Below are 25,225 nucleotides of genomic sequence, written 5' to 3'. Positions count from 1 at the left end.
CCTCGGAAGTTGAACAGAATCCATCCCAGAAGTCCGTTTGACTTCTGCAACGTTTAGCTTCCAAAATGCTGCTTCTGATTGGCTACAGGAAGCTGATGACCTTTCTATACCTCCCTATGTTTGTTAAAAGGAAAGAAAAAAGAACTGCAATTCCAATTTCCTGGTGGGGCTGGAAAGTCTCCCTGTGTCAAACCCCAAAGAGCTGCAGCCAGTTGATGATGCTGAGCTAGATGGACCAGTGCTATGATTTGGTATTGGGCAGCTTCCTCTGCTCCTAACCAGTGGATCTTCCACATAAAGCGGATTTCACTCAAGGTACAAAACTGGTTAAACTTTCCGCCACCAAGTTGAAACCCACATATCTGGAATGTTTTTGTAAGTTGTAAGTAAGCTAAGGTCGATTGTTGCACCAGATAGGTATAATTGCTTCAGGAATACCCAGCCTTTTACATAGACCACCAATTCATTGTCAGGCTTGCCATATTAGCTGTGTTATTCTGGAGTCTTTGGCGTGCAAAACATTTCATTTTTCATTACTGTTGTCGCTGTTCACATTTTCCATTATTTAAAGGGGGTTATTGAAAAATTGATGGTATGTTGGTACCAGAGAGACATCCTGTAGGCTGCAGTGTTGATTTATGGCACATGGAACATAGTTCAGTGCTTCAGTTTCCTGCTGGCGAGTGGCACTTTGTCATTGTCCCTAAAGAAAAATCATACCAGTGAAATCCCCTGCGTTCCCCACAAGTTGAGTGATGCATACTCTATCTTCAGAATTGACTATGAATTATTCACTGTTTATTGTGCTAGTGTGTGCACATAGTGATCATCTTCTTGTTCATAATACCCAGTTTATCACCATGTCCTGAGCCTAGTTTAATTATGTAGTTGCAGCGTGTGCCCCCCTTTTCTTTTTTTTAAACAATTCTATTTGTGTCAAGCCTGTGAGAGCTACTCCAGATTTTACTCCCCGTTTCCTTACACGTGCAGACGTGTTTTGTGAAGGTTTTGATCGCAATGGACATCTGGCAATGTTTTGCACACCAGCTTAACACTCTGAGCAAAATCATGACCGCCATTATCAATCTCCCCCTTCAGTCTACAGCCGCACGAGAACGTGTTCTGGGAGATGGCTGTAGCTAAGTGGTAGAGCAACCACCTTCTGTGCAGAAGGTCCAGGCTCAATCCTTAGCATCTCTAGTTAGAGCTGGAAGAAACCCTTGCCTGAAACCTGGAGAGCTGCTGCTGGTGTAGACAATACTGAGTTAGAAGGACCCAGTGGTCTGATTCACTCTAAGGCAGCGTCCTGTGTTCTTATGGGACATGCTCTCAGTTTGTATAGGGCAATACTTAGTTTTAATCAGCCTCACTTAGACCCTATGAGAGCCTTGCATACACCCCAAGAACTGTCCTGTGAATTTTCTCAGAAATGAATTTATGTGGGGAATGTTTCCTGAAGGGGAAAAGTTTGAAAACCACTGAACTATTTTTAAAGTGATGCTTTTGAATTATGGTGCTGGAGGAGACTCTTGAGAGTCCCATGGACTGCAAGAAGATCAAACCTATCCATTCTGAAGGAAATCAGCCGAGTGCTCACTGGGCGGACAGATCCTGAAGCTGAGACTCCAATACTTTGGCCACCTCATGAGAAGAGAAGACTCCCTGGAAAAGACCCTGATGTTGGGAAAGATGAAGGGCACAAGGAGAAGGAGACGACAGAGGACGAGATGGTGGGACAGTGTTCTCGAAGCTACCAGCATGAGTTTGACCAAACTGTGGGAGGCAGTGGAAGACAGGAGTGCCTGGCGTGCTCTGGTCCATGGGGTCACGAAGAGTCGAACACGACTAAACGACTAAACAACAACAACAACAATTTTTTTACATAGGATGTGGGTTGTTTTTTAAGCATTTATTTGATTATCCAAATTGTCCACCGTAAGTTAAACATGATAATTAAACATAGATCGTTAAGCTGCATCTTCAAAATTACAGAGCTACAATTCATGAACCTTGGTTAATTCTTAAGACCCATGAAATCTCATGTGCCAAAAATCAAGACAGCCCTGCCTGCAGGATTTCAATCTGATGGCCATGACGCAAAGGGAAAAATATATAGGGAAGGAAAGGAAAAACATGCTAATTCTGGCACTACTGGAAACCATTGTTTTGTGTGTGTTCAAAGCATTTGCAACCGTGCATGTGTGGGTTGTGTTCGGACCCAGAAGAGGGTGGAATGGGGACATAATGGGGTAGAGCAGACTGGGCTTACAGTATGTTTGCTCTGCTGATGTGTGTGATGACCAGGAACACAAACTCCATGCAAATAGGGGGGAGGAGTGTTTGCCTGTGTTTTGGCTTAAAACATTTCAAATATTTAGGGTCATACAGCAGAGTTGAAAAGTCCCATGACATGTCTTGTTTGTCCAAGTGAATTTTCTATAGTGGATGGCGGCGGGTGTGTAAATGTGAAAAGAACCCCTCTGACTCTGTTAAGGGTGGCATTGCCAGCCTGCGTAATTCTTTTTACTGAAGACTTAAACAAAAAGTGGGTCAAAGTGCCCCAACCAGCTGAGATAACAGTGGATGGTTACAAGACGGAGGATCTTAGTGGCTCCTCAATTATGCAGTGTCATCCCCCAGACCTATTTTAATGTCTTTTCAGTGCCAAGCCACCCCCTTTTTTGGTTTTTCCAAGCTTTTTAATTCTACTGCCTTTTAAAGCTGTCATTACTACTTGTTACAGTTTTAGTTCCATTTTTCATGGTTAAATCTGCTTTTGTATTATACTGTAAACCACTCTGTGATCCTCAGAAGAAGGGCAGTATATACATTTAATAATAATAATAATAATAATAATAATAATAATAATAATTGTTCTTAGATTTTTGTGGTCTCCCCCCCCCTTAATATTTTTCTCCTTTTGTACAATTCTCAGAGTGTATTTACTATTGGGCATCTTAGCAAGTTTGGCAACATTAAATAAATAAATAGTGAGATGGTGCTACTTTGCGTGATTGTGAAGCTGGAAAGTGCTTCCTGCCTCAAACGTTTCATGATAGCGGTTGCCCCCTCCGGTCTCCTTTGACCTTCCCCACATCGTCCACCCAAACACGGGTCCTCCTAAGCCATCTTACCATTTCACTGGTTTTGTGTCTCTTTTTTTATTCCGTTCCTGAAGTTTTATGCTGACTGCGTGTAGAACTTCTGTTTGACCCTTCCAACGCATTTCCAGCCCACTGGAGACACACTTTAATTTTGAAGCAGTGCTTATTCAAAAAGAAAATTCTGGTAGCAACGACATGAAGAGCTCTGGATGACGGGCGGGGTGCGTATGTGTCTGCACGTTGTGGGGAGCTTTTAGATCAATGTTAGTCCCTTGAGTGCCTCTGACTTTTTGCACTGAAGATGGTGCCAATACTGTGATTCTCTTATTGTTGTTATTCTGGAGAAGTTTAATAGCTGTTCTACTGTCGTCTTGCTTCACTTTTGCTAAATTATGCTGGAGTAGCTTCAACATACACGATTTCAGTAATGATTTCGGTGTTGTCTGGGTACAGAATGACTGCTGTGTCTGCCTGTGTCTGCCCTAGCTATCTGTTTTTCAGCTTTAGGACAGCTGTCTTATAGCGAGTCAGATCACTGGTTCCACCTAGTCTTCATATTGTCTTCACCAGAGGTGGCTATTGTGGTGTCCTCCGAATGCTGTTGAACTCCAGCTCTCGTCACCCTCAGGTTGCATTTTTAGAGAATGGACTTTTAGCAACTGGTAGCACTGGGACTTTGAGCACACCTCAATTTAGCAAGGGATGCCCCCCGTTTGCTTGCAGGGCTGGCCAGTCCATGAATGCAGACTAAGCAACCACCTGGGCTGTCTCCATTTGAAGTGTGCCTTCACCAGCTATGTTTATGTCTTAGAAAGAGCCACACCTTTGGATCAGGGTAAGATATGCAGAGACATCTCTGGGCTGAGTGATGTCCCCTGCATACCAGCAGACACTGTCAAAAGCCTTCTGGCCAACCAGAAGCAACAGATACAGGAACACCACTATGAGAAACTGGCATGCTGATAGTATTAGCAACTGAATGTGTTATTTTATGTTGTTAATTATTACCTGCTCTTCGCCCTAAGGTCCAAGTACAGGTTACAACAATTTAAGATACAACATTAACATAGTTTAATTCAAACCACAATCACAAAAGTAGCGGGGGCTAAAAATATACATTTCAGCGTATGTAAAGGCAAAAATGGATTGGATGGGCAAAATCTAAATAAAACTTAGGCAGCAGAAAAAAACACCCCTAAAAACAAATGATAAACCCAGGCCAGTCCTGCTTCTTTGCATATTCTATCATATTGCCTATTATATCGCTAGAGCTATATAAAATAATGGACACGATCTTGCAAAATTTAAACACTCATGAGCCCTACTAATTTCAGTAAGAAAGAATTCACCACATACTTAATTTTCTTACAGAAGTGTGTGTATTTTAATTACAAAAGTGACAATGTGGAAGCATGTTTTTCCTGCAGTGGCTCCAGTCCTTTAGAACATCACTGTACAAGAGGCCTCCATAGATGTGTTCTAGATACTAATTGAAAACTTTATTTATTCAGGCACTTCTCAATTTTTAATTTTTTAATTTCACTGCTCAGTAAGTTGTTTCACAATTTTGATTGTGGTTTTTCGCTGTATGCTGCATGCATTCTGCATGTTTTTGTATATTTAGCTTTGTGATTTTACTTTTTTTTACAAAGTACTTAGAGATTTCTATATATTGTGTATAAATTTATTAAATAAATAGGTAATAAACTAAATTGGAAGACATCTTTGAAAGTACCAGTATTGTTAGCTTAACTTGCAAGATGACCAATGTAAATCCTTCTCCTAACTGTGGTTGTTCTACTTCTGTTCAGAATGCCAAAAGGTGTAGAATTGCAACTCATTACCAAACTTAAAACCATGGAGAGACCTGGTTTGAACAAAGACATTGGATTCTTATCCCATTATACATGACTAAGCCATTTCTCACCTTCTCACCCCTTGCCTTTTCCTGTAAGACCTATTACAGTCGTTAAGAGTCGTCAACAGGCTCATCTCAGCTATCTGCCAATCTCCCATTCCCACCACCCTTCTGAGTAATACCCCTCCCCACCTTCTCACTATATAGAAGGATCTGGCAACTTCTGTTTCAGTGTATCTGAAGAAGTGTGCATGCACACGAAAGCTTATACCAAGAACTAACTTAGTTGGTCTTTAAGGTGCTACTGGAAGGAATTTTTTTATTTTGACTATGGCAGACCAACACGGCTACCTATCTGCAAAAGGTGTAGAAGTAAATGATGCCCCAAGGAAGCAAGATCAGCAGCTGTACAAGTGCTGAAACTTCTCAGTTTTCAGCTTATTTTCTTTTTAAGAAGCTGGAAATTATGCTAAACAGGCCCTAGGGCAAAACATATATTATACTGCCTGGCCTTGTTTTGCTTGAGGTCTGGTGAGAGGGAGAAATGCCATCTGAAAAACCAGGAGATGCTGATGAAGAATACGAGGCAACAGCTCTTCAGGGCAGGGCAGAGATTGACTGACAACATTGCTAAAAATATGAAAGGGAGCTGCCTCGCTGCAAAGATAAAATTTACAAGTGGCTCAAGAAGTTACGGTAACTGACATGCCAATGCTTTTTTTTAAAGGTCGGTTCACATGTAACATTATAATTGCTCTGGGCTGGTGCAGAACATAATGAGCCAGCCATGGAAAAAAACAGTCCCTCCTCTTCTGCAGAGAAACTTCTCAGTTTATGGAAATTTTGGGACAGGTTTCAACTGCGTCTAATGCTACTTACGTTCCCAGCTTGATGAGAGTTTTGAAAACAAGGGTTGACATTAGTTAGGAAATGTTTCTGTATTAAAAAGGGAATCCTGGTTCGTCTTAGCCATGGGGAGATACAATTCTGGTTCAGATATGAGTGAGCTGTAGTTTAGCACTAAGTGAATGAGCCTGCTTGGGTTCAAACATTTCCACATCCCCTCTGTTTGAAAATATTTGCTTCCTTGTTTAATCATGGGTTTTTATACATTCCAAATGCAGAAAAATGGTGTTTAGTTTAAACTATGGTTTACTGAAATGTCCAAGATCAAACCGTGGTTTTTGATCCTTGTTTGTTTCAGTAAGCTATAGTTTAAACTGCCCTGGTGCGCTCTGAGGTAGGGAATTCTTGACCATGGTTTAGCATTATATCTGAACTGCTCTCAAAGTGTGACCCTACAACATTTTCTTGGTCTTTGGGGTTTTACATTTTCACTAGCCCGCATAGATGCCATCACTTGTGAGTGTAGCATACATACGTGTTGCTCAATTGCACAAGTTGGAGTTGAAAATGTGATATACTTGAACTGACCCAAAGTAATAGGGTGTACCACTTCCTTCAAATTATAGAAACACTTCTCTCAAAAACTCATCAGCATCTGTTGAATGTAGGCAAACTCTTCCCTACACCCCGCCTCCTCCGAAGCCTTCCCAGCAATCTTCTCTGGGCAAAGAATCCATTTCCAAACAGTTTAATAAAACATATATATATATTTATACTGCCTCTCATTGTGAAAACTATTATTCCCCTGGGTGGAAAAGTGACTATCTGTGAACGTTAATGGCTTCTTTCTATGGCTTCTATTCTTAAGCACGACTCACTCTCTGCTTTTCTCAGCACCAAAGTGCTATTGTTTCTTCTAGCTAACTCTTCTCTTAAGGTAGGAGTTCCTGCGAGGCATGAGAGCAATATATTTTATTTAGTTTTATTTATTAGCGGCATTTCAGTAGCACTCTCTGTCATAGCAAGAGTGTAAGGCCCTATGTAGTGTCCTTTCAATTGTCACATTGTGTTCTCTGTATATGCAAAAGTGCACATCTTGTTGGTTCAAAATAAAACTGAGGCAAATGGCCAGGTGTACTTAAAGGGCTCAGGGCAGAGGCTCGTGACACAGATTAGCATAAATGTATAAAGTGCTGCTGGGCATATCAAGATGGCGGGGGCCTGAGGTCGCCCCAGTGTTACACTTTGAAGCAATGCCCAGCTGCCTTGTAAGTTCCACACACACACCCAAGTTTAAAAAAAAGAAAGAATGAAAGGGACAGGAGATAGCAAACGTTTTTCCACACGAAACTTCCTGCTACCAGGAATTATGGGGCATGAAGATCCAGCAACAGTTAAGCAACTGTATCACTATGTTCTCCAGATGAGAGGGCCTCCTGCAGATAGTCTCTCCTCCTGGTTCATTCCACACAATGAATCAGGCTTTTAGTGTTGTGGCACCAGTCCCTTGGAATCCCCTTCTGTTAAATAATAGACAGACTGCTGAATATCCTTTTTCTTTCAACAAGCTTTTAAAAGTACAAATATGGAGCTGTATTTTAATTGTTTTTAGATGTTTTTATTGTTTTGCCACTTGTGTGTTTGCCACCCCTGGGAGGAGGGGCGGAATATAACATAAATATGGATAACCTGCAGTATGAGCCTTAGAAGTCAAAAAGTGCTGTTGTTGATGATGTTGTTGTTCTAGACTATTCTAAGCTGAAGGTTGTGTCCACGGAGGTCATCCCTGGTGCTCATGGGGTCTCCTTTGCCCGCTGAAAGAGACATTCTGTTTTAGCAAATAGAATAGATTGTGACCTGTGCTTAGTTGTGGTGTGTGTGCATATGCGTTGCCCACGACAATATCTCTAGTTTGCAAATGGGTCCAAAAGGGATTGCAATCCCTGTTCTGAGCATATAAATGGAGCATAAATTGGGCAGGACTAATGGGAGCTGTAGTTTAGCAAAACCCAGTGGGCTCTCGGTAGGGGAACACTGCACTAGGCTTTCCCCAGTAAACTTTGCTAGAGATCTGGCAGCACACTGATGAGTTTAGCCCACTCTATGGATATCTTCACTTTAGTGCCACACCCTCCTCCCCAATTCATGTCTGTTGGTGTTGGTATTATCATCATCATCATCATCATCACCATCATTATTTCTTACATTTCTGTAACAGCCTTCATCCGAGGATCACAGAGCAGTTTACAGTCCGGAAACACAAAATTACATAACAAAGTAACAAACAAAAGAATGTTTGTCAGTTACAATACATAGCCTTGTGTAGAGGAATTTTTTGATATTGCCTGAAATGTTTGCCTGGGTATGTTTGTGCGGCAGGTGCAGGCTCTATGTTTGAGAGGCAGCCGTCGCTTAGAAGTCCAAAGCTATGGAGGGGCCAGAAGTGGCTTTGATTGCAGACCCTCTAGGGGGTGAAAAGTGAAAGATGCTCATTGCATTTCTCAGTCATCCGCAAACTGGGAAATAATAATGGCTTTTCAAGTTTTTTTAGGGTTTGTCCCTCAAGGCATCCAGGCAAAGCTGTTCTAGTGCTGGTTTTGCCAACAGTGAACAGGAATCTATGACTTCCATTTTAAAAGGCAAAGAACCTGCTCATTCAGTGAGCGAATGTCTGAGTGCGTCAGAAGTAGGTAGGTTTCAAACAAGTAACATGGCTGTGTTTGCCCTATACTCAAACAGTAACATGGCTGTGTTTGCCCTATACTCAAACAGTCAAGCTGTTTGTCTCTTTTGACACCCCCCCCTTCATGTAGACTTTCCCCTCAAACCATCATTCCTTCCTGGCTAGGGATTGTAGGCAACCCAAGTTCTACTCAGAGTAGACACGTGGAAACTAATGAACCTAAGTTAGTTGGGGTCATTAATTTCAGTGGGTTTCCTCTGAGTATTACTTTTGATACAACCATAAGTTAATTCAAGCAATCAGCTTAACTAATTCACAGCCCATTGCAATGCAAGTCTACTCAGAGTTGAGTCACTCTGTGGTCAAGAGGCAAATGTGCAGAGCATGGCAGCCTCAGTATCCTCTACACCTAACAAGGAGCTCAGGGGGCAACACTTGGCTCTTAGAGATTAAGTGCTTCGTGTCCCACCTCCTGAGATATAGATGGTGAGCACGAGGGGCAACACCTCTTTTGTGGTGGCTTCCACACTATAGCACTCTGCCAATACCTTAGTTTAAAACGTGTCTGTTGGGTATGAATTTTAATTACCACTCCACTTTGAATAAATTGACATCTGTTTTGTGCCCTGTGTGGTCTTGTGTTAAATTTGTTTTATTTATTTATTATAAGATTCTTTACTTGCCCTTCCCCATAATATCCCAGGGTTACAACGATATAGGCGTTTTTAAACCAGGTTAAGTAATTTAAAAAAGAAGCCAATACAATTTGAATGTATTGCTTTTATATAGAGAGAGAAGGGTTGCTGGGAAACAGCCCACTGCCACTGTCTCCCAGATAAATGCACCTGGTGCCACCAGCAGCCGCAATGAGCGCCACATGGGAGTTACCATATTGGTGCAGGATTAAAATGTGGGTCCCACAGTCACACTTGTTGGCCTGACGCATAGCTGTCAACTGTCCCTTATTTGGCGGGAAAGTCCCTTATCCCAGCGCTGTGTCCCGCTGCTGTCCCTTATTGATGATGTCCCTTAAATTTCCCGGGTTTCAAAGGAAGCAGCTCCTCTCCCTCCCTCTCTGCCAGCCAGGGAGGAGGGAGGCTCCAACTGTGTTGCTTGGCTGCGTTGCTCACCCAATAAGGAGTCTAAGAACGACTGGGGGGTGGAGCTTGCATGCCTTGTTCCGATCAAATCAGCCACGTTGCCTGGGGACTCGCCTTTGCTCAGCGCTTCCCAGCGGAGAGGTGACGAAGGTTTTCCTTGCTGCATCCCATTTGCTGGGTTGCTGCGCTGTGGGAACCACCGCTTGAGGCTTCATTTGACTGCTGGCTGGGCTTTCTGCCTTTGGCTCGGAGGGGCTCAGAAGTTGAACATACCTGTGCTTGGAAAATCCCTTATTTTGGCTGCTGATCCCTTATTTTCGAGGCTGCTGGTCCCTTATTTTCAAATCTGTAAGTTGACAGCTATGGCCTGACTGGAGTGACTGACTTCATCTGGGGCTTGTGAAGGCAAGTGGGTTCGCTCTAGAAAATAGCAGGGAGGAGGTAAAAGGAGCAAATGGGCTGGTTATTAGTTCTCTGTTACTTCTGCGTTCAAGTTTTTGAAATTCAATATTACTGTTTTTATCTTGCCCTCTTTGGACATCTTCATTTTGAATACAACTGTTTTACACACATCCTTCTCCCTTTCATTTCACTTGCCACTTCAGAGTGCAAGGCATATGACCCCTTTACTTCTTCCTTAATAAGCATTAAAGGGAACATGTGTTCATGGATAGCTGTGGGTCCTGCCTAGGTTTGCTGAACCAGGCTGTTAGGTCCAAGTGAACTTTGGCACTTAAAGGGTTCTCGAGAGTTCAGCCTGAGGTTGCTGGATAGGAAATAAGGTTAAGAGATAAGGGATGCTGCGGGTGTCTGCTCTGGGAATTCCCGCAGGTTCCACAGGGAGCAGTTTTGCACTGCTTGAGGCAAAACTCTTAGAAGAAGTGAGTGAAACTACAGGGCAATAAGTCAGGCACGGCTCAAGAATGAATAGAGTGAGCATAATAGCTATTGTAATTCAACAGATTTGTTTGTGTGGACGAGTATATTGCTGTGCATGCAAAATAACTGCCACTCAGTAGCGACAGACGACAATTGTATTTACTGTTTGTACAGTTTAGATATTTTGATGGGCCCAAGCAGGAATAGATAATAGAACAAATAAAACACGGGTCTTCATGGATGCTGTGCTGGACACCACATGCTTTATATACGAAAGGCTCCAGGTTCCATCCTTGGCAACTCCAGGGAGGAGAGATCCCTGTCTGAATCTCACTGCCAGTCAGTGGAGACCAGCCTTTGCTAGCCTGGTGCCTTCCAGGTGTTTTGGCTGCAACTTCCATAAGCCCCACCTGTTATAATAAGTGCTATGGGGAAATGATGCTGAGCTAGGATATGGGGAAGTGGGGGAACCAAAGTCAGGGAACTCTCCTATCTTTCAGCCTAATGTACCTGATGGGATTGTTTTAATGTTAAAATTGGATATCTGCCCCCTCCCCTTTGTGGAATATTTTCTGAATAAATATCCAGGTTGTCTCACCACCTCAGGCCAGACCTGGAACAACCCGGGAGCTGTACAGCGAGGACATCAGAAGTCCCTTTGCAGGGTGGTAAAATATGGGAATATATTTTCAGTTTGTTTTGTTTATTTGACAGAATGTATATCCCACTTTATTATAAAAACCTCTTAAGTGCTTTATGTAAAGTATGAAATATACTTATTATTATAAATATAGGATATACATTGAAATTAATAATCTATTGACCAATTTCTCCAAATAGAAATAAAATAAGCAGTGAAAAATATAAATATAAAGTAAAATACATATTAAATTAGACATCAGTGTTATAAATATGTGCAGTCTTGCCTTTTTTTTTTTAATGCTTGATTCCCCCCGCACCAGGTAACTTCTGTATGTCTTTGCAATGATAATTGTGAGATATGACTGTGTGTCCATACATACTTTCTGCTTAGAGAACTCTGATGTTTCAAAATCCCAAAGCTGTTAAGTTTCATTTTCTTTCAGTGGGCTGCTTAAACAAGTTTGCAAGAAAGAGAGACAGAAAGAAACGTATATGAAATGAATTTATAGTTCTTTTCTGTGTACATCGTATTTTACCCATGTGCATATATCATTTTGATTTTGAAAGAAGCAGGAGAATTGGTAGGCATAGTTCTTATACTTTCATTTTTTGGGGTCATCTGTTCAGATGTTAGATAAACTGAAAGATCGCTGGCTGCACACTGGCTTATGGGAAAAGCTTGAACTGATTAAGACAGTCATCGTGGAACCTAAAGGAGGCAACAAAGCTGACTTTGATGAGCTGCTGCAAGTATACTACGATGCCATAAAATTTAAAGAAGGAAAAGGTAAGTGGCCCAAGTAAAAAATGTAGAAGCTTGAAAACTTGTCTGCTGAGGCTGGAGCAAGACTGTAGGGTGCATGACCAGCTGCTGCTAAAGCTGCCAGCCCTGTGTCAAGTTCCACCACATCACAAACATCTCGTGCAACTTACCCTGTCTCCTGACCTCACAATGTTGTGGGTTTCTTTGTCCTTTCTCGATAACATTGCCTGCCTCCGCTGGCATAATGTAGTAAGGTCAAGGGACACAGGTAAGTTGTGCTGCACGCTATATGGCAGGTGGCAGAAACTAGACCCATGTCTTTCGTTTTCAGCAGCAGCCTTGTGTTCTTTGCTATGTGTAGGTCTGCCTTTGTTGCTGTGTATTGGGAGAGAAGAGGAGCCAAAAGATTGGGTCAGTGTTACCGCAGGAAATGACAAAAAGCCAGTTAGTAGGTTCAAAAGCTATTTTTTCATGAAATGTACCAGGCCACAAAGGGACGCAGGTGGTGCTGGGTTAAACCACAGAGCCTAGGACTTGCCAATCAGAAGGTTGGCGGTTCGAATCCCCGCAATGGGGTGAGCTCCCGTTGCTCGGTCCCTGCTCCTGCCAACCTAGCAGTTTGAAAGCACGTCAAAGTGCAAGTAGATAAATAGGTACTGCTCCAGCAGGAAGGTAAACGGCATTTCTGTGCACTGCTCTGGTTTGCCAGAAGCGGCTTAGTCATGCTGGCCACATGACCCGGAAGCTGTGTGCCGGCTCCCTCGGCCAGTAAAGCGAGATGAGCGCCGCAACCCCGGAGTCGGCCACGACTGGACCTAATGGTCAGGGGTCCCTTTACCTTTACCAGGTCACAAAGAACTTTGTACAGGAGCACTGTTCATCGGGGATATATTGGAAATTTGAAAAGAAACTGCAATAATAGTAATAATTTGTTGTTGTTTAGTCGTTTAGTCGTGTCCGACTCTTCGTGACCCCATGGACCAGAGCACGCCAGGCACTTCTGTCTTCCACTGCCTCCCGCAGTTTGGTCAGACTCATGTTTGTAGCTGCGAGAACACTGTCCAACCATCTCGTCCTCTGTCGTCCCCTTCTTCTTGTGCCCTCAATCTTTCCCAACATCAGAGTCTTTTCCAGGGAGTCTTCTCTTCTCATGAGGTGGCCAAAGTATTGGAGCCTCAGCTTCAGGATCTGTCCTTCCAGTGAGCACTCAGGGCTGATTTCCTTAAGAATGGATGTGTTTGATCTTCTTGCAGTCCATGGGACTCTCAAGAGTCTCCTCCAGCACCATAGTTCAAAAGCATCAATTCTTCGGCGATCAGCCTTCTTTATGGTCCAGCTCTCACTCCCATACATCACTACTGGGAAAACCATGGCTTTAACTATACGGACCTTTGTTGGCAAGGTGATGTCTCTGCTTTTTAAGATGCTGTCTAGGTTTGCCATCGCCTTTCTCCCAAGGAGCAGGCGTCTTTTAATTTCGTGACTGCTGTCGCCATCTGCAGTAATCAGGGAGCCCAAGAAAGTAAAATCTCTCACTGCCTCCATTTCTTCCCCTTCTATTTGCCAGGAGGTGATGGGCCCAGTGGCCATGATCTTCGTTTTTTTGATGTTGAGCTTCAGACCATATTTTGCGCTCTCCTCTTTCACCCTCATTAAAAGGTTCTTTAATTCCTCCTCACTTTCTGCCATCAAGGTTGTGTCATCTGCATATCTGAGTTTGTTGATATTTCTTCCGGCGATCTTAATTCCGGCTTGGGATTCATCCAGCCCAGCCTTTCGCATGATGAATTCTGCTAATAAGTTAAATAAGCAGGGAGACAATATACAGCCTTGCCGTACTCCTTTCCCAATTTTGAACCAATCAGTTGTTCCATATCCAGTTCTAACTATAGCTTCTTGTCCCACATAGAGATTTCTCAGGAGACAGATGAGATGATCAGGCACTCCCATTTCTTTAAGAACTTGCCATAGTTTGCTGTGGTCGACACAGTCAAAGGCTTTTGCATAGTCAAGGAAGCAGAAATAGATGTCTTTCTGGAACTATCTAGCTTTCTCCATAATCCAGCGCATGTTTGCAATTTGGTCTCTGGTTCCTCTGCCTCTTCTAAATCCAGCTTGCACTTCTGGGAGTTCTCGGTCCACATACTGCTTAAGCCTGCCTTGTAGAATTTTAAGCATAACCTTGCTAGTGTGTGAAATGAGTGCAATTGTGCGGTAGTTGGAGCATTCTTTGGCACTGCCCTTCTTTGGGATTGGGATGTAGACTGATCTTCTCCAATCCTCTGGCCACTGCTGAGTTTTCCAAATTTGCTGGCATATTGAGTGTAGCACCTTAACAGCATCATCTTTTAAAATTTTAAATAGTTCAGCTGGAATATCATCACTTCCACTGGCCTTGTTATTAGCAGTGCTTTCTAAGGCCCATTTGACTTCACTCTCCAGGATGTCTGGCTCAAGGTCAGCAACCACACTAACTGGGGTATACGAGACATCCATTTCTTTCTGGTATACAGTGGTACCCCGCAAGACGAATGCCTCGCAAGACGGAAAACCCGCAAGACAAAAGGGTTTTCTGTTTTGGAGGCGCTTCGCAAGACGAATTTCCCTATGGGCTTGCATCGCAAGACGAAAGCCCATAGGGAAATGCTGGCGGTCGGGAGCAAAGACTTTCGCCCACAGCCGGCCTTCAGAAGAGGACCTCTTCTGAAGGCCGGCGGGGGGCAAAAGTCTTTGCTCCCCCCCGCCTGCCTTCCCCCCGCCTGCCCCGGGCGATCTTAAAATGCTGGCGGGCGGGAGCGAAGCGTTCGCTGCCGACCCCCAGCATTTTAAAATCTCCCCGGGACAGCAGAGAAGTCTCTTGCTTTCACTGGCAAGAGCCAACTTCTTCAGGTGTACAGGGGACTTGCTTTCACTGGCAAGAGCCAACTTCTTCAGGTGTACAGGGGAACAGCAGGAAGTGGTCTTTCCAAGTACAAGTCACTTAGCCTAAATGACACCTTTTCATATAATTTCAGTTTTTCACAATTCAAAATAAACATTTTGATATCCAGTGACTTCCCTACTTTTATTTCCATGGTTCATTTTATATATCTTCCATTCCTGCATATTTTACTATAACCATTCAAGTCAGTTTTCCATTTTTACACCATTCAAACATTAATTAGCCGCCCAGAGTGGCTGGGGAAACCCAGCCAGATGGGCAGGGTGGGTGGGGGTGGGGGTGGGTGTAAATAAATATTATTAATTACACTGTTGAATTTATCTTAATGCTGCCAGCATTTTCAGTTGTGTTCAATTATTTTCCATATATTCAATAAATGTTTTCCACTCTTCTTTAAATATATGTTCTTATTGCTTTCTTACTCCATGTGTTAAACCTGCAAGTTCTGCATATTCTAATATCTTAAACTGTCAATCCTCTTTGTCTGGGACCTCGCTCATTTTCCATAGCTTAGCCAAAATTATGAATGATATGACCCATAACTTAAGTTCTTTATCATTCTCATTTAAGATGGGGCACTTCTTATTGCTGTCTGCAGAGGCAAAGTCAGTGAAGGGTTGGATTTCTCTGATGACAATGCCCGTGCCGTTGTAACCATAGGAATTCCGTTTCCAAACGTGAAGGACCTTCAGGTAGGAAACTTGACACTGTCAAAATCACGTAAGTGGCATCATGTCCAGTCTCAGTATTTTATTACCCACCCGTGTATAACTGCACACTTGGCCTCTTTCCAAAAGATTGTGTTTTTATGTACTCATTTGGTTTAGAATCTTGGTTGACCTTCATCTGAATGTGTCCTGCTGTTAGAGCTCTGCTGTCACCTGCTAGCTGTAGCAAAGTGCTTGTTGCTTGAAGGCCTGCAAAAAATAAATAAAGGCCTGGCTCAAGGGTGAGGGCACTTGTGGCATCCATATATTGTTGGACTCCTCTACCATCAGCCCCAGCCAGTGAGGCCAAAGGTCAAGGGTGTTGGGAATTGTAGCTCTAGACCATTCAATACAGAGGCTTCCTATTTATTGCTTGCTTTTCATGGTGATTGATGTTGCACACCCCTTTCTTTGCTATAATAAGTTCCACGCTCAGATTCAGGAGGCTTCTTGCTCAGCTTTCTGACAAGTACTAACAAAAGAAAACCTTTAGGAATGCCCTCCCATCAGATGTCAAAGAAATAAACAACTATATGACGTTTAGAAGACATCTGAAGGCAGCCCTGTTTAGGGAAGTTTGTAATGACTGGTGTTTTATTGTATTTTTAACCTTCTGTTGGAAGCCTCCCAGAGTGGCTGGGGAAACCCAGACAGATGGGCAGGGTAGAAATAATAAATTATTATTATTATTATTATTATTATTATTATTATTATTATTATTATTATATGCTTACCTAGCTGTTTGCTATTATTGGGTCCAGTGACATGCTTGCCTAGTTGCTGGTATTATTATTACTATTATTATTATTATTATTATTATTATTATTATTATTATTATTGCTGCTGCTGCTACTGCTACTGCTGCTCCTCTTCCAAGATTCTTAACCACTACACCACAGTGGCCTGAAGTCATAACCAGAAAGAGGAATTTCATTGGTACCATATTGGCCCTATCCAGACATGTATTTTAATCTGTAATTTTTCCTTAGAGAGTATACGTTTATATTGATTCTGTTCATTTTAGGGGTTTATCAGCTTGTTTTTAATGTTGCTCTTTATTGATAATTGTAATGTATATTTTGTTAGTCATACCTCATGTTGCGTCCACTTCGGGTTGCGTGTTTTCATCTTGCATTCTGCGGCAACCCGGGAATACTGAAATGGGTTACTTCCGGGATTCACCGCTCATGCATGCTCAGAAGTGCTAAATCGCGTTTTGCGCATGCGCAGAAGTGCCAAATCACACCGTGCGCCTGCGCAGACGTGGCGCTTTGAGTTGCGGGCTTATCACGTTACAGGCGGGCCTCTGGAATGGATCCCGTCCGTAACACGAGGTACCACTGTATTTGTAAACCCATTTAATCAAAGTTAAGTCATTTACAAATTTTGCTAAATAAATTAAATATCTTAAGTTAGGCAGCAAGAGCTATTACCAGGGTGGTTATAGATGCTAGAAATGTTGCCGTTTCTCCTAGATTGTGTAAAGTTAGGTATTGCTAAGCAAGGTTTGGCAAAAAAAAAAAAAAGCCACTTCATTTGGAAACATTGCTCAGTTTTGACCAAAGTTTGCACTAAACCTGAATTGTATTAAGAATGATAATATATAACTAAGTGGAAACAGAAGACAATGGAAGACAATGGAGGATCACTACCACACTCTCATTTGAGCTTGTGGAATGATTTATTGAACTGAGCCAATACAGACATTTGGGACATTAACATCTATTCTTGTAGGAGGTTGTGATGACCAATATGTTGTGTGTTCTTTGTTGCTTGTGTAGTTCTGTTTACCTAAAAATGAATATATATATATATATATATATATATATATATATTAAAAGGAATGGCAATATGTATATACAGTGAGAAATCTCAGGACACCTTGAGACATCTCCAGGAAGAAGTATTGCAATTTGGGTCAGGTTGACCCCTTTTGTGATCTGAGTGCTGGGAGGGACATGCGATGATAGCCTTACATCAGCAAGTCAATTTACAAAAACCATTATGGTGGTTTGTCCCCAGAAGAAGAAGAAAACCATCAAGACCTCTTTTACCTTCATCCAGTAGGTGTTATTGAAGAGCACCGCATTTATTCCCCACTCCCTCTAGCATTCTGTGCTGAGTTTTGCCCCTGGTCAGCTTGGCCCTTGACTGCAAAGGTGTTTTGAGCATTCATCTGCCAGCTGTCTTTGGGGCCATGTCAACATAGCAGTGTAAGCCAGCAGCCTTTTCTTGTGTCTAGAGTGAAAGCAATGCTCTCTCTATTGAATTCCTGCCACTTGCAACTGAAGTAATTGAAGTCTTGCCTGAGACTGGGGCTGAGGGTGAGCAACGGGGAAGATTAAGTACTTTTGAAGAAGAGGGACTTGACTTGACTGGGGAAACTCTCTGACATAAAGCGGCCAGAGGCCATCTACCGTTACTGCACATCTGCTGATGCACTTTGTAATAGAAAAACACACTGGCATACAGAAGAGCTGGTCTGTGGTCCTTTGTTTATTATGATGATAATGAAAGATTTCTTAGTTTACAAAAACGTGTGCATTGTCTCTTTTTTCAAGTTGTGTTTTCTACAGATCAGTTTCATTTGTTGTGAGACGTTAGTGTTGCATGCAATATTAGTTTGAGAAGAAAAGAGGGGGAGGGGGATGGTGGGGTGGTAATGCTTCTATTATTTTAAAATAAATTTAAAAAATTAAAAAATTGTTCAGTAGCACCTTCGAGACCAACTAAGTTTGTTCTGGGTATAAGCTTTCGTGTGGGGTTTTGTATGGGTTCTCTTATTATTTGCTTGTTGTATTTCCTGGGTGGTGAGAGAGGTTCAGGGTGGCCTAGGGTATGGTTGGTTGTCTTTGGTTGGCTGTAGTGAGATTTGTTTATGTATGTGAGTGTATGGGGGTGGATTTTTGGATCAGGTTAGCCAGATTGATTTGTATGCTGTCAGCAGATTCTTGTTGTTGTCTTGTTGGGCTATGTATGTGATAAAGGGGAACTATACTGGGCTGAAGGCGTCTTCTACTTGTCCCCGTGTCAGTTTCAGTTTGTTGGTTAGTTTTTCTAGTAAGACTGTTTTCCATACTATTTGATACCATTGATCCATGATTACTCCTGATAGGTATCTCCAGTGTCTGGCTATGATTCTTCTGGCTGCTGAGAGTAGGTGGGTTATGAGCTCTTTATAATGTGAGTGGGCAATATTATCTTGGAAGATGTTCAATAGGGCCAGTTCTGGGGTGACTTCTAATACTTGCTTAGTTATTCTGCATATTTCTTGTATGACTGATGTTCCAGAAGAGTTGGATTTGGGGACATTCCCACCAAATGTGGAGGTATGTACCTGTGGAGGTAAAGCCTCTCCATCATTTTGGCGAGGCTCCTGGGCATATCAGCACTAGTTTCCGTGGTGTTAGGTACCACCTGTAAGTGAGTTTCAGGGTGAGAATTTCCCAGTATAAACCATAGAGCCCTCTCTTAAATAACTGTATTGGAAGCCCCTTTATGTGGTAATTAGAACATACTCTTGAATCTCATATTTACACATCCCACCAATAACCCTATTAAGACTTGTGCAGAATCACAGGACTTGGATGTGTGACAGATCTTATTATTCATTTTGATTATTTTTAAAATTGTCAGTTGTTTAATTTAAATGTTGTTTTAATGAATTGATTTCCGTAATGGTGGCACCTTTTGCATTCTTCTCTTGGTTATATTTGAGGAGAATCAACCAATCTCTGTCCCCCCTGCTCCAGATATAGGGAGATTTTTTGCTGCAGAGTTTGAGAGTCCTTACTGAAAGAGAAGCAGGGAGTTTGAAAAGCGGAGCCTTTGCACTTGCTTGTATATTATGGGAGTGAAAAATAATCGCTGTAATCTTCAGAAGCTGGCTGTTACAGCAAAAATAAAGAGAGCGCTGTTAAGAGTCCAGCACAAAGCTCTGGTACTCTCAGTGGGGAGGGCTTTGGAGAAGCAGGAAAATGCATTTCTGAGCCAAAAAATGACTTCTTTGGCTGTGACCAGATTTCCTCTGCCCACCTCTGGGACTTCAATGTTGAGGTAGGAAAATGTAATTTTTGGAGCCAAGTGTGGCTTGGTGAGCCTGACTTGTAATTTACTACTCTTTCCTCGGGGACCTAAAAATAAGGAAAGTCTCCGTGAAATGTTGATAATGGGCAGCTCTGAAGTGCAGACCTCAGGCTAGTGTTCCCAAAGAGGATTTCTTCACTTCCACCTTTCCTAGATGACTCTTAAGAGACCATAATTCAGTAAGAGACACTTTCAGTAGGAACATTGCGTATGAGGCACTGGGTGTAGAAATAAACAAGCAAGGGTTTTTTATTTGTCTGTGTGTGTGTGTGTGTGTGTGTGTGTGTGTGTGTGTGTGTATAAACTTAGAGATTCTTGGCTTCCTTTCAATTGATAAAAATATAGCTATGATGTGGTTTACACATTCATACGTGTTTGTATCTATCTTGAAGTAAAGGCCACTGTGGTTCGAATGTTAACTTAGGAAGATATCTAACAGCATAATTTGTGAACCATGATGGAGTACATCAATTCAGTTACACATTTCAGTGCTTCAGGATTGTGTTAATGAGGCGAAATATTTTTCAAGTTCACGACCCTGGCTTCTTCACTGCCCTGATGAGGAATCAATTGAATCCAGGTGGCTAATGCTTCTCACTGACAGAGGACGACTTTCGATTACCCATCAGGAATACCTATGTACCCGTGCCTGCCCTATTGCAGCTAGCAGAGAGAAAAGTCCTCTCTTGTCATAGCCCCATCTGCAGTAGAAATTATGCCCTCTGAAATTAAGTGCATATTGGCTGTTTGCTAAAACGCAATAAACTGACTGACTGGCATTACAGCCATGAAGTTGACTTGGTGACTTTGGGCCAGTCGCTGTCTCTCAGCCTAACCTACCTCACAGGGTTGTTATGGGGAATAAAATGAATTTAGAGCGGTGGATGGGAAACCCATGTGTGCTGCCTTAGGGTTTCTGGAGGAAAAGCAGGATATAGGTCTAGTAAAATAACATCTTTCATGACCTTATATAAATATTTGGCCCTTAAAAGTGCTGTGAAACGCTGCCCTCTCAAAATGGGAATTGCGCAGTAATGCCACTGTATCATTCTAAGTTACAGTGCAGAAATATTTTAAAGGAAATTGCCAGTTAAGGGTGCTGGAGGCTACCTGTAGTTTTATACAGCCTTGTAAAGTGCCTTTGCCAGATGGCAGTAAAACCCGTAACACTGAAGTTCAGATTAAGGGCTTGGGGTTGGCAGACCACTACTGGAGTGACATTTAATCTCCATACCTTGGCACAAGTTTCAGAAAAGCTTTCGCATAAATATACCCTTCAGTGAAACCTTCTGACAAAGAGACAAACTTTTTCCTTTATACCTTCGGTAGTTTACTTTTCTGATCCAGGCGGGAGGGGGGGGGAATATTCCAAAGTGATTTTCTTGTGTTTAGCTTGTCCTTAGCAAGTAGCGCTGACCTTTAAGTTTTTACTTTACTGTCAAAGTATGTCGAAGGCTTTAAAAGTGAAGCTATCACCTTGGGGAATTGTAAGGATGACTGACACTTACCACTTCACCTTAGACGCAGTGGCACTGAGCGTATGCAGCCGCGTTGTACCTCAAGGGAAGCTGTTTGATTTTTTCTTCACTTCTGCTTCACTGGAAATGGATTGGATTTTCTCTTCAGAGGAGAGTTTTCGTTGCATTAGATTTTAATCAAGTCACTTGCTCGCAGTCCCTCAAAGCCTGCACAACTGTGATGAGTAGATGGGGCCCGGGGTGAATGTGCTACATGATTTGTCAAAGCCGTAGAACTTCAAGATCTCAGAGAGGCCGTGTGCCGTAGTTTGACAACACTAGAAAGTGTTTCCCTGGTTGCAATGTTATATAAGCCTCCCCTCTTTTCTTTGTCACTGGGATTAAGGACGCAAAGGGGAAAGAGCCAAGTCCAAGCTGTATTGTGTATCACAAAGAGAAAGCACCAATGTGGGGTAGTGGCTGGAGCAATTGTCTAGTAAGGACAGCCAACATGGTGCCCTCCAAATGTTGCTGGACTAAAAACCCCATTATCCCTGGCTTCTGGCCATGCAGGCTGTGGCTGATGTAAGATGGAAACTAACAACATCTGAAGAGCACCACATTAGTTACCCATGCTCTAGAGTTTGGCATCCCCAAATTCAGCCCTCCAGATGTTTTGGGACTACAAGTCCCATCATCCCTGATCACTGGTCCTGTTAGCTAGGGATGATGGGAGTTGTAGTCCCAAAACATCTGGAGGGCTGAGTTTGGGGATGCCTGCTCTAGAGAGACCTGGGTTCAAATTCCCAAATAGTCCAAGATCACCCAGTGAGTTTTATGACTGAGAATTTGAACCTGTAACTCTTTAGTTCATGGGTAGCCAACCTGGTGCTGTCCAGATGTTGGATTCCATCTCCCATCAACCCCAGCCACCATGGTCAATGGTCAGGAATGATAGGAGCTGTATCTCAACAAAATCTGGATGCAAGGAATCCAAATGATTGGCTCATATATCTTAATTGATGGGCAGACTCATATTTACTTATTTAAGTTGCTTGCAAACCATACCACCCTTCTTACAAGTATACTCCAAGGTGGTTCAGAATAAAAAAATTAAAATATGCAATTATAGGTATGGGAGAAGGCAGCTAAGAGCACCCCCAAAGTACATCTTAAATTCAGTTGAGAGATCAGGAGTGGACTGCAAAATCATGTCCTTCCTACCCCTTCTATTTGCCTCTTGCCTCTACCATGGGATTTGTTCTTGCCTGCCTTAAGCAGGGTGAAGTGTTGCATCAATCAATCATGGTTAACATGGTTCCTCCTTAACCAGGGTTTGCGCTGAAGAGCTTTGGCTCTTGTTTATGCAAGAGTGATACAGATATTGTGGTATGTGCGAAAGGGCCCTTATGACCTAAATGCAAACATTTAGCTTTCATTTGTGAGACTCTGGTCTTTTTTTATGTCTGCTTCGGCAGCTTGCTCTTGCAATAGTTCCAAGATAGCAGCCTCCCCTTCGTATTTTAGCCCCAGAAGACTAATAGAGACTTGAATGTTCAAATCTTAGCTTTTAGTGACTCCACCGAGGAGCCTGGATCTTTTGAAGTGTGCTCTTGTGACCGCCCAAGTCTTTATACATGCACTATTTAGTCTTAATTCTCACAGATGTTACCCCTCCATTTGAAGGTGGTGGGGATGTTAAAAGCTGCAGTGTTTAATGCTGCTCCCACTTGAAAAGATTTTTATTTATAAAAAGACCGGGGGGGTGATGTTTCACTTCTCACACTAGCTGGCTTTTATGGCTGCTTGGCAGTCACTAGGCCAAGGGTGGTGGTGGGGGGGACAACTAGGTGGCAAGCTGCATTGTGAAGGAGCATAATCATTGCTATTTCAGGTGGAAGCAAAGCTCTTCTGACATGTGAAATCTTAAGCAGTTATTTCTCATGTCGTTTTCGTATAGGAATGGGATGTGTCTCCCGCTTTCCCTCCCTCTCTCTGCCATTGTCAGATGTTGAACATTATAATCTGAAAACATTAAGACTGGGTGCCAGCCAACCCCCTCTCCACCCTCCCGCCGAATATCAGAACGTGAAAATGTTAGGACTGTGGTACCAAATACTAGATGACAGTGGCAGAAAGTTTCTGCCTCTGCTCTGTTCAAGATGGCTGTGAAATGGCCGTCTTTGTGACTGGTGTAAAAGGGAGCTCTTCTGCTTTCTCGAATGGTGTCGGCATTGGATCTCAGGGCCGTGACTTTTGAACTTCCTGCATTCCGGGAAACTTTTCCACATGGGCTTCTCTCTTAAGGAGAACCCAGTGCATCTGCCATGCAGTACTTGCAATATTGCAAAGGGTTCTTAGGTCATTGCCCAAAGCAGTGGTAGCCAGGATCTGGCCCCACAATATTGCTGGAGTGCAACTGGCATCCTCCCTGACCATTGGCTGTGCTGGCCTGGAGTTGATGGGACTTGTAGCCCAACAACATCTGAAGGGCACCACGTTGCTCTTGATCCCTCATCTTGGATGCACACTCAGTTCAAGCAGGGCACTGGCTAGGCCTGTGGGGCTTCACTATCACTCAGCATGTACATTTCCAAGGTTCCCCTTAGTTTGGGCATAGGAAGGAAAGATTAGTAGCAGTGGGAAAACCTGTATTTCAAGGAAGCTCATGGGGAAAGACCTTAATTCAGCGTTCGAGTGCACATGCTTTACATGCAGAAGGTTCCAAGTTTGATCCTTGACATTTCCAATGGTGGGAAGAGACCCTTTCTCTTCTTGAGACCATGTAAAGGCACTGCCAGTCAGTGGAGACAATACTGGGCTAGATAGACCTAAAGTCTGACCTGGTACAAGGCAGCTTCATGTGTTCCTAAGCTTGCCCACCAGTACTAGTGTTCAGCCATATTATTAGGACCAGGGTCCTTTACCCTGTACATCCCAGTAGATCACTGAGATCATCTGGGAAAGCCCTTCAGGCTCCTTCCCCTTATATAGAACTTTAGAGCCTTAAAGGACCAACCATCTTGCTTGAAGACAGGTGTTCTTCTTCTCTTCCACTGCCTCCCTCTTGGTGTGCTCCCTGCACTTCCAGACTGGTTCTTCAGATTTGAAGGAAGGCTGGCTGTGAGGTCCAGGCTCTGGCCCAGGTCTGGGAGAGGGACATCTATCCTTCACCTTAGCGAGCAAAATATATTGGGCTGGTCCTGCTTGTGGCTGTCCTAAACCACCCGTTCATTTAGTTTGTAAAAGTCTATTTTAGTTTGTTCTCCCCCAACCCACACTCCCCATTAATTTTCAGCAATATATTGCACTGTATTGGATTAAAGCTGCCTCTCTTGAAAATTGTGGAAAATGTACCAGATTTTTTTAAAAAAATAAATACAGTCTGTTTTCCTTGTATTTAGGATATGCAGGGTACAAAGCCCAAAGCAGCAATTTGTCAGTAAAATTTATATTGCGATAGTTTGCCCTGATAACTGTGTTTACAGTATGCTGATACTGAATGGAAAATGTTTCTTCTGCAAATTCTTCCTGCTCTGGTGTGGGTTTTTGCTTTAAACTGTTTTGGGTCGAAAGGTTCCTACTTTGGCTACAGATAAAACCTTTCTGCATGAGTGTCTGGTGGACAATGTGTTTATTTTTACTGAGGCAAAGTTTTCTTAATAGTTTGAATCCCTACGTTTTAACAGGTTTAGCCCTTATATTTATTTAATGGGCTGAACTCCCGCTTCTAAAAGGCTTTATCGCTCAGGAATAAAGCAGTGCCATGCCGATCTTAACATTTTGTTTATGTGAGGATATTTTAATCTCTGTAGAGCTTCCAGGGTCACATGCTCTGAGAATCGCATCAGCTTTATGTCGAAGCTGCTTGTTGAACTAAGCCGATGTTTCCAAAAAAAATTTGATATCATTTTTTTTGGTGGGGGGTTAAAGTTGGAAGCATGCTTGACTCCTACATTCAGAATGCCCTTGTTTCCTTCCTGTCTAATCTTGATCAGCTCCTAAAATAAAAGGCAGACATGCTCCTTGCAAAGGCAAGATAGCTCAGTGATTATTGCCCCATGGCTTCCCTCCCTCCTTATTGCCCCGTCACCCTTGGATGTGGTAGAGCAGCTGCTTTGCACGTATAAAGTCCCCGGTTCAATCCACAGTACGTCCA

At 42.8% G+C, this 25,225-nt stretch overlaps 1 protein-coding gene across 21 annotated transcripts in view; it reads left to right on the top strand.

Annotated features, from left to right (window-relative positions):
- Nucleotides 1–25,225, top strand: part of BRIP1 (BRCA1 interacting DNA helicase 1) — a 225,737-nt gene that overhangs the window by 71,553 nt on the left and 128,959 nt on the right. For all 21 annotated transcript variants that reach the window (XR_014520059.1, XR_014520060.1, XR_014520061.1 and 18 more), the window contains exons 15-16: nucleotides 11,740–11,899; nucleotides 15,387–15,508. Coding sequence is in view for 12 of the 21 variants with exons in the window: in XM_083479765.1 (XP_083335891.1) it covers nucleotides 11,740–11,899; nucleotides 15,387–15,508 (282 nt within the window). In the remaining 9 variants the exon portion in view is untranslated. The remainder of the gene's footprint in view (nucleotides 1–11,739; nucleotides 11,900–15,386; nucleotides 15,509–25,225) is intronic.

The sequence above is a fragment of the Podarcis liolepis genome (assembly GCF_965112155.1).
Source record: "Podarcis liolepis genome assembly, chromosome: 16".
Taxonomy (NCBI): domain Eukaryota; kingdom Metazoa; phylum Chordata; class Lepidosauria; order Squamata; family Lacertidae; genus Podarcis; species Podarcis liolepis.
This window is presented reverse-complemented; position numbering and strand designations above follow the sequence as displayed.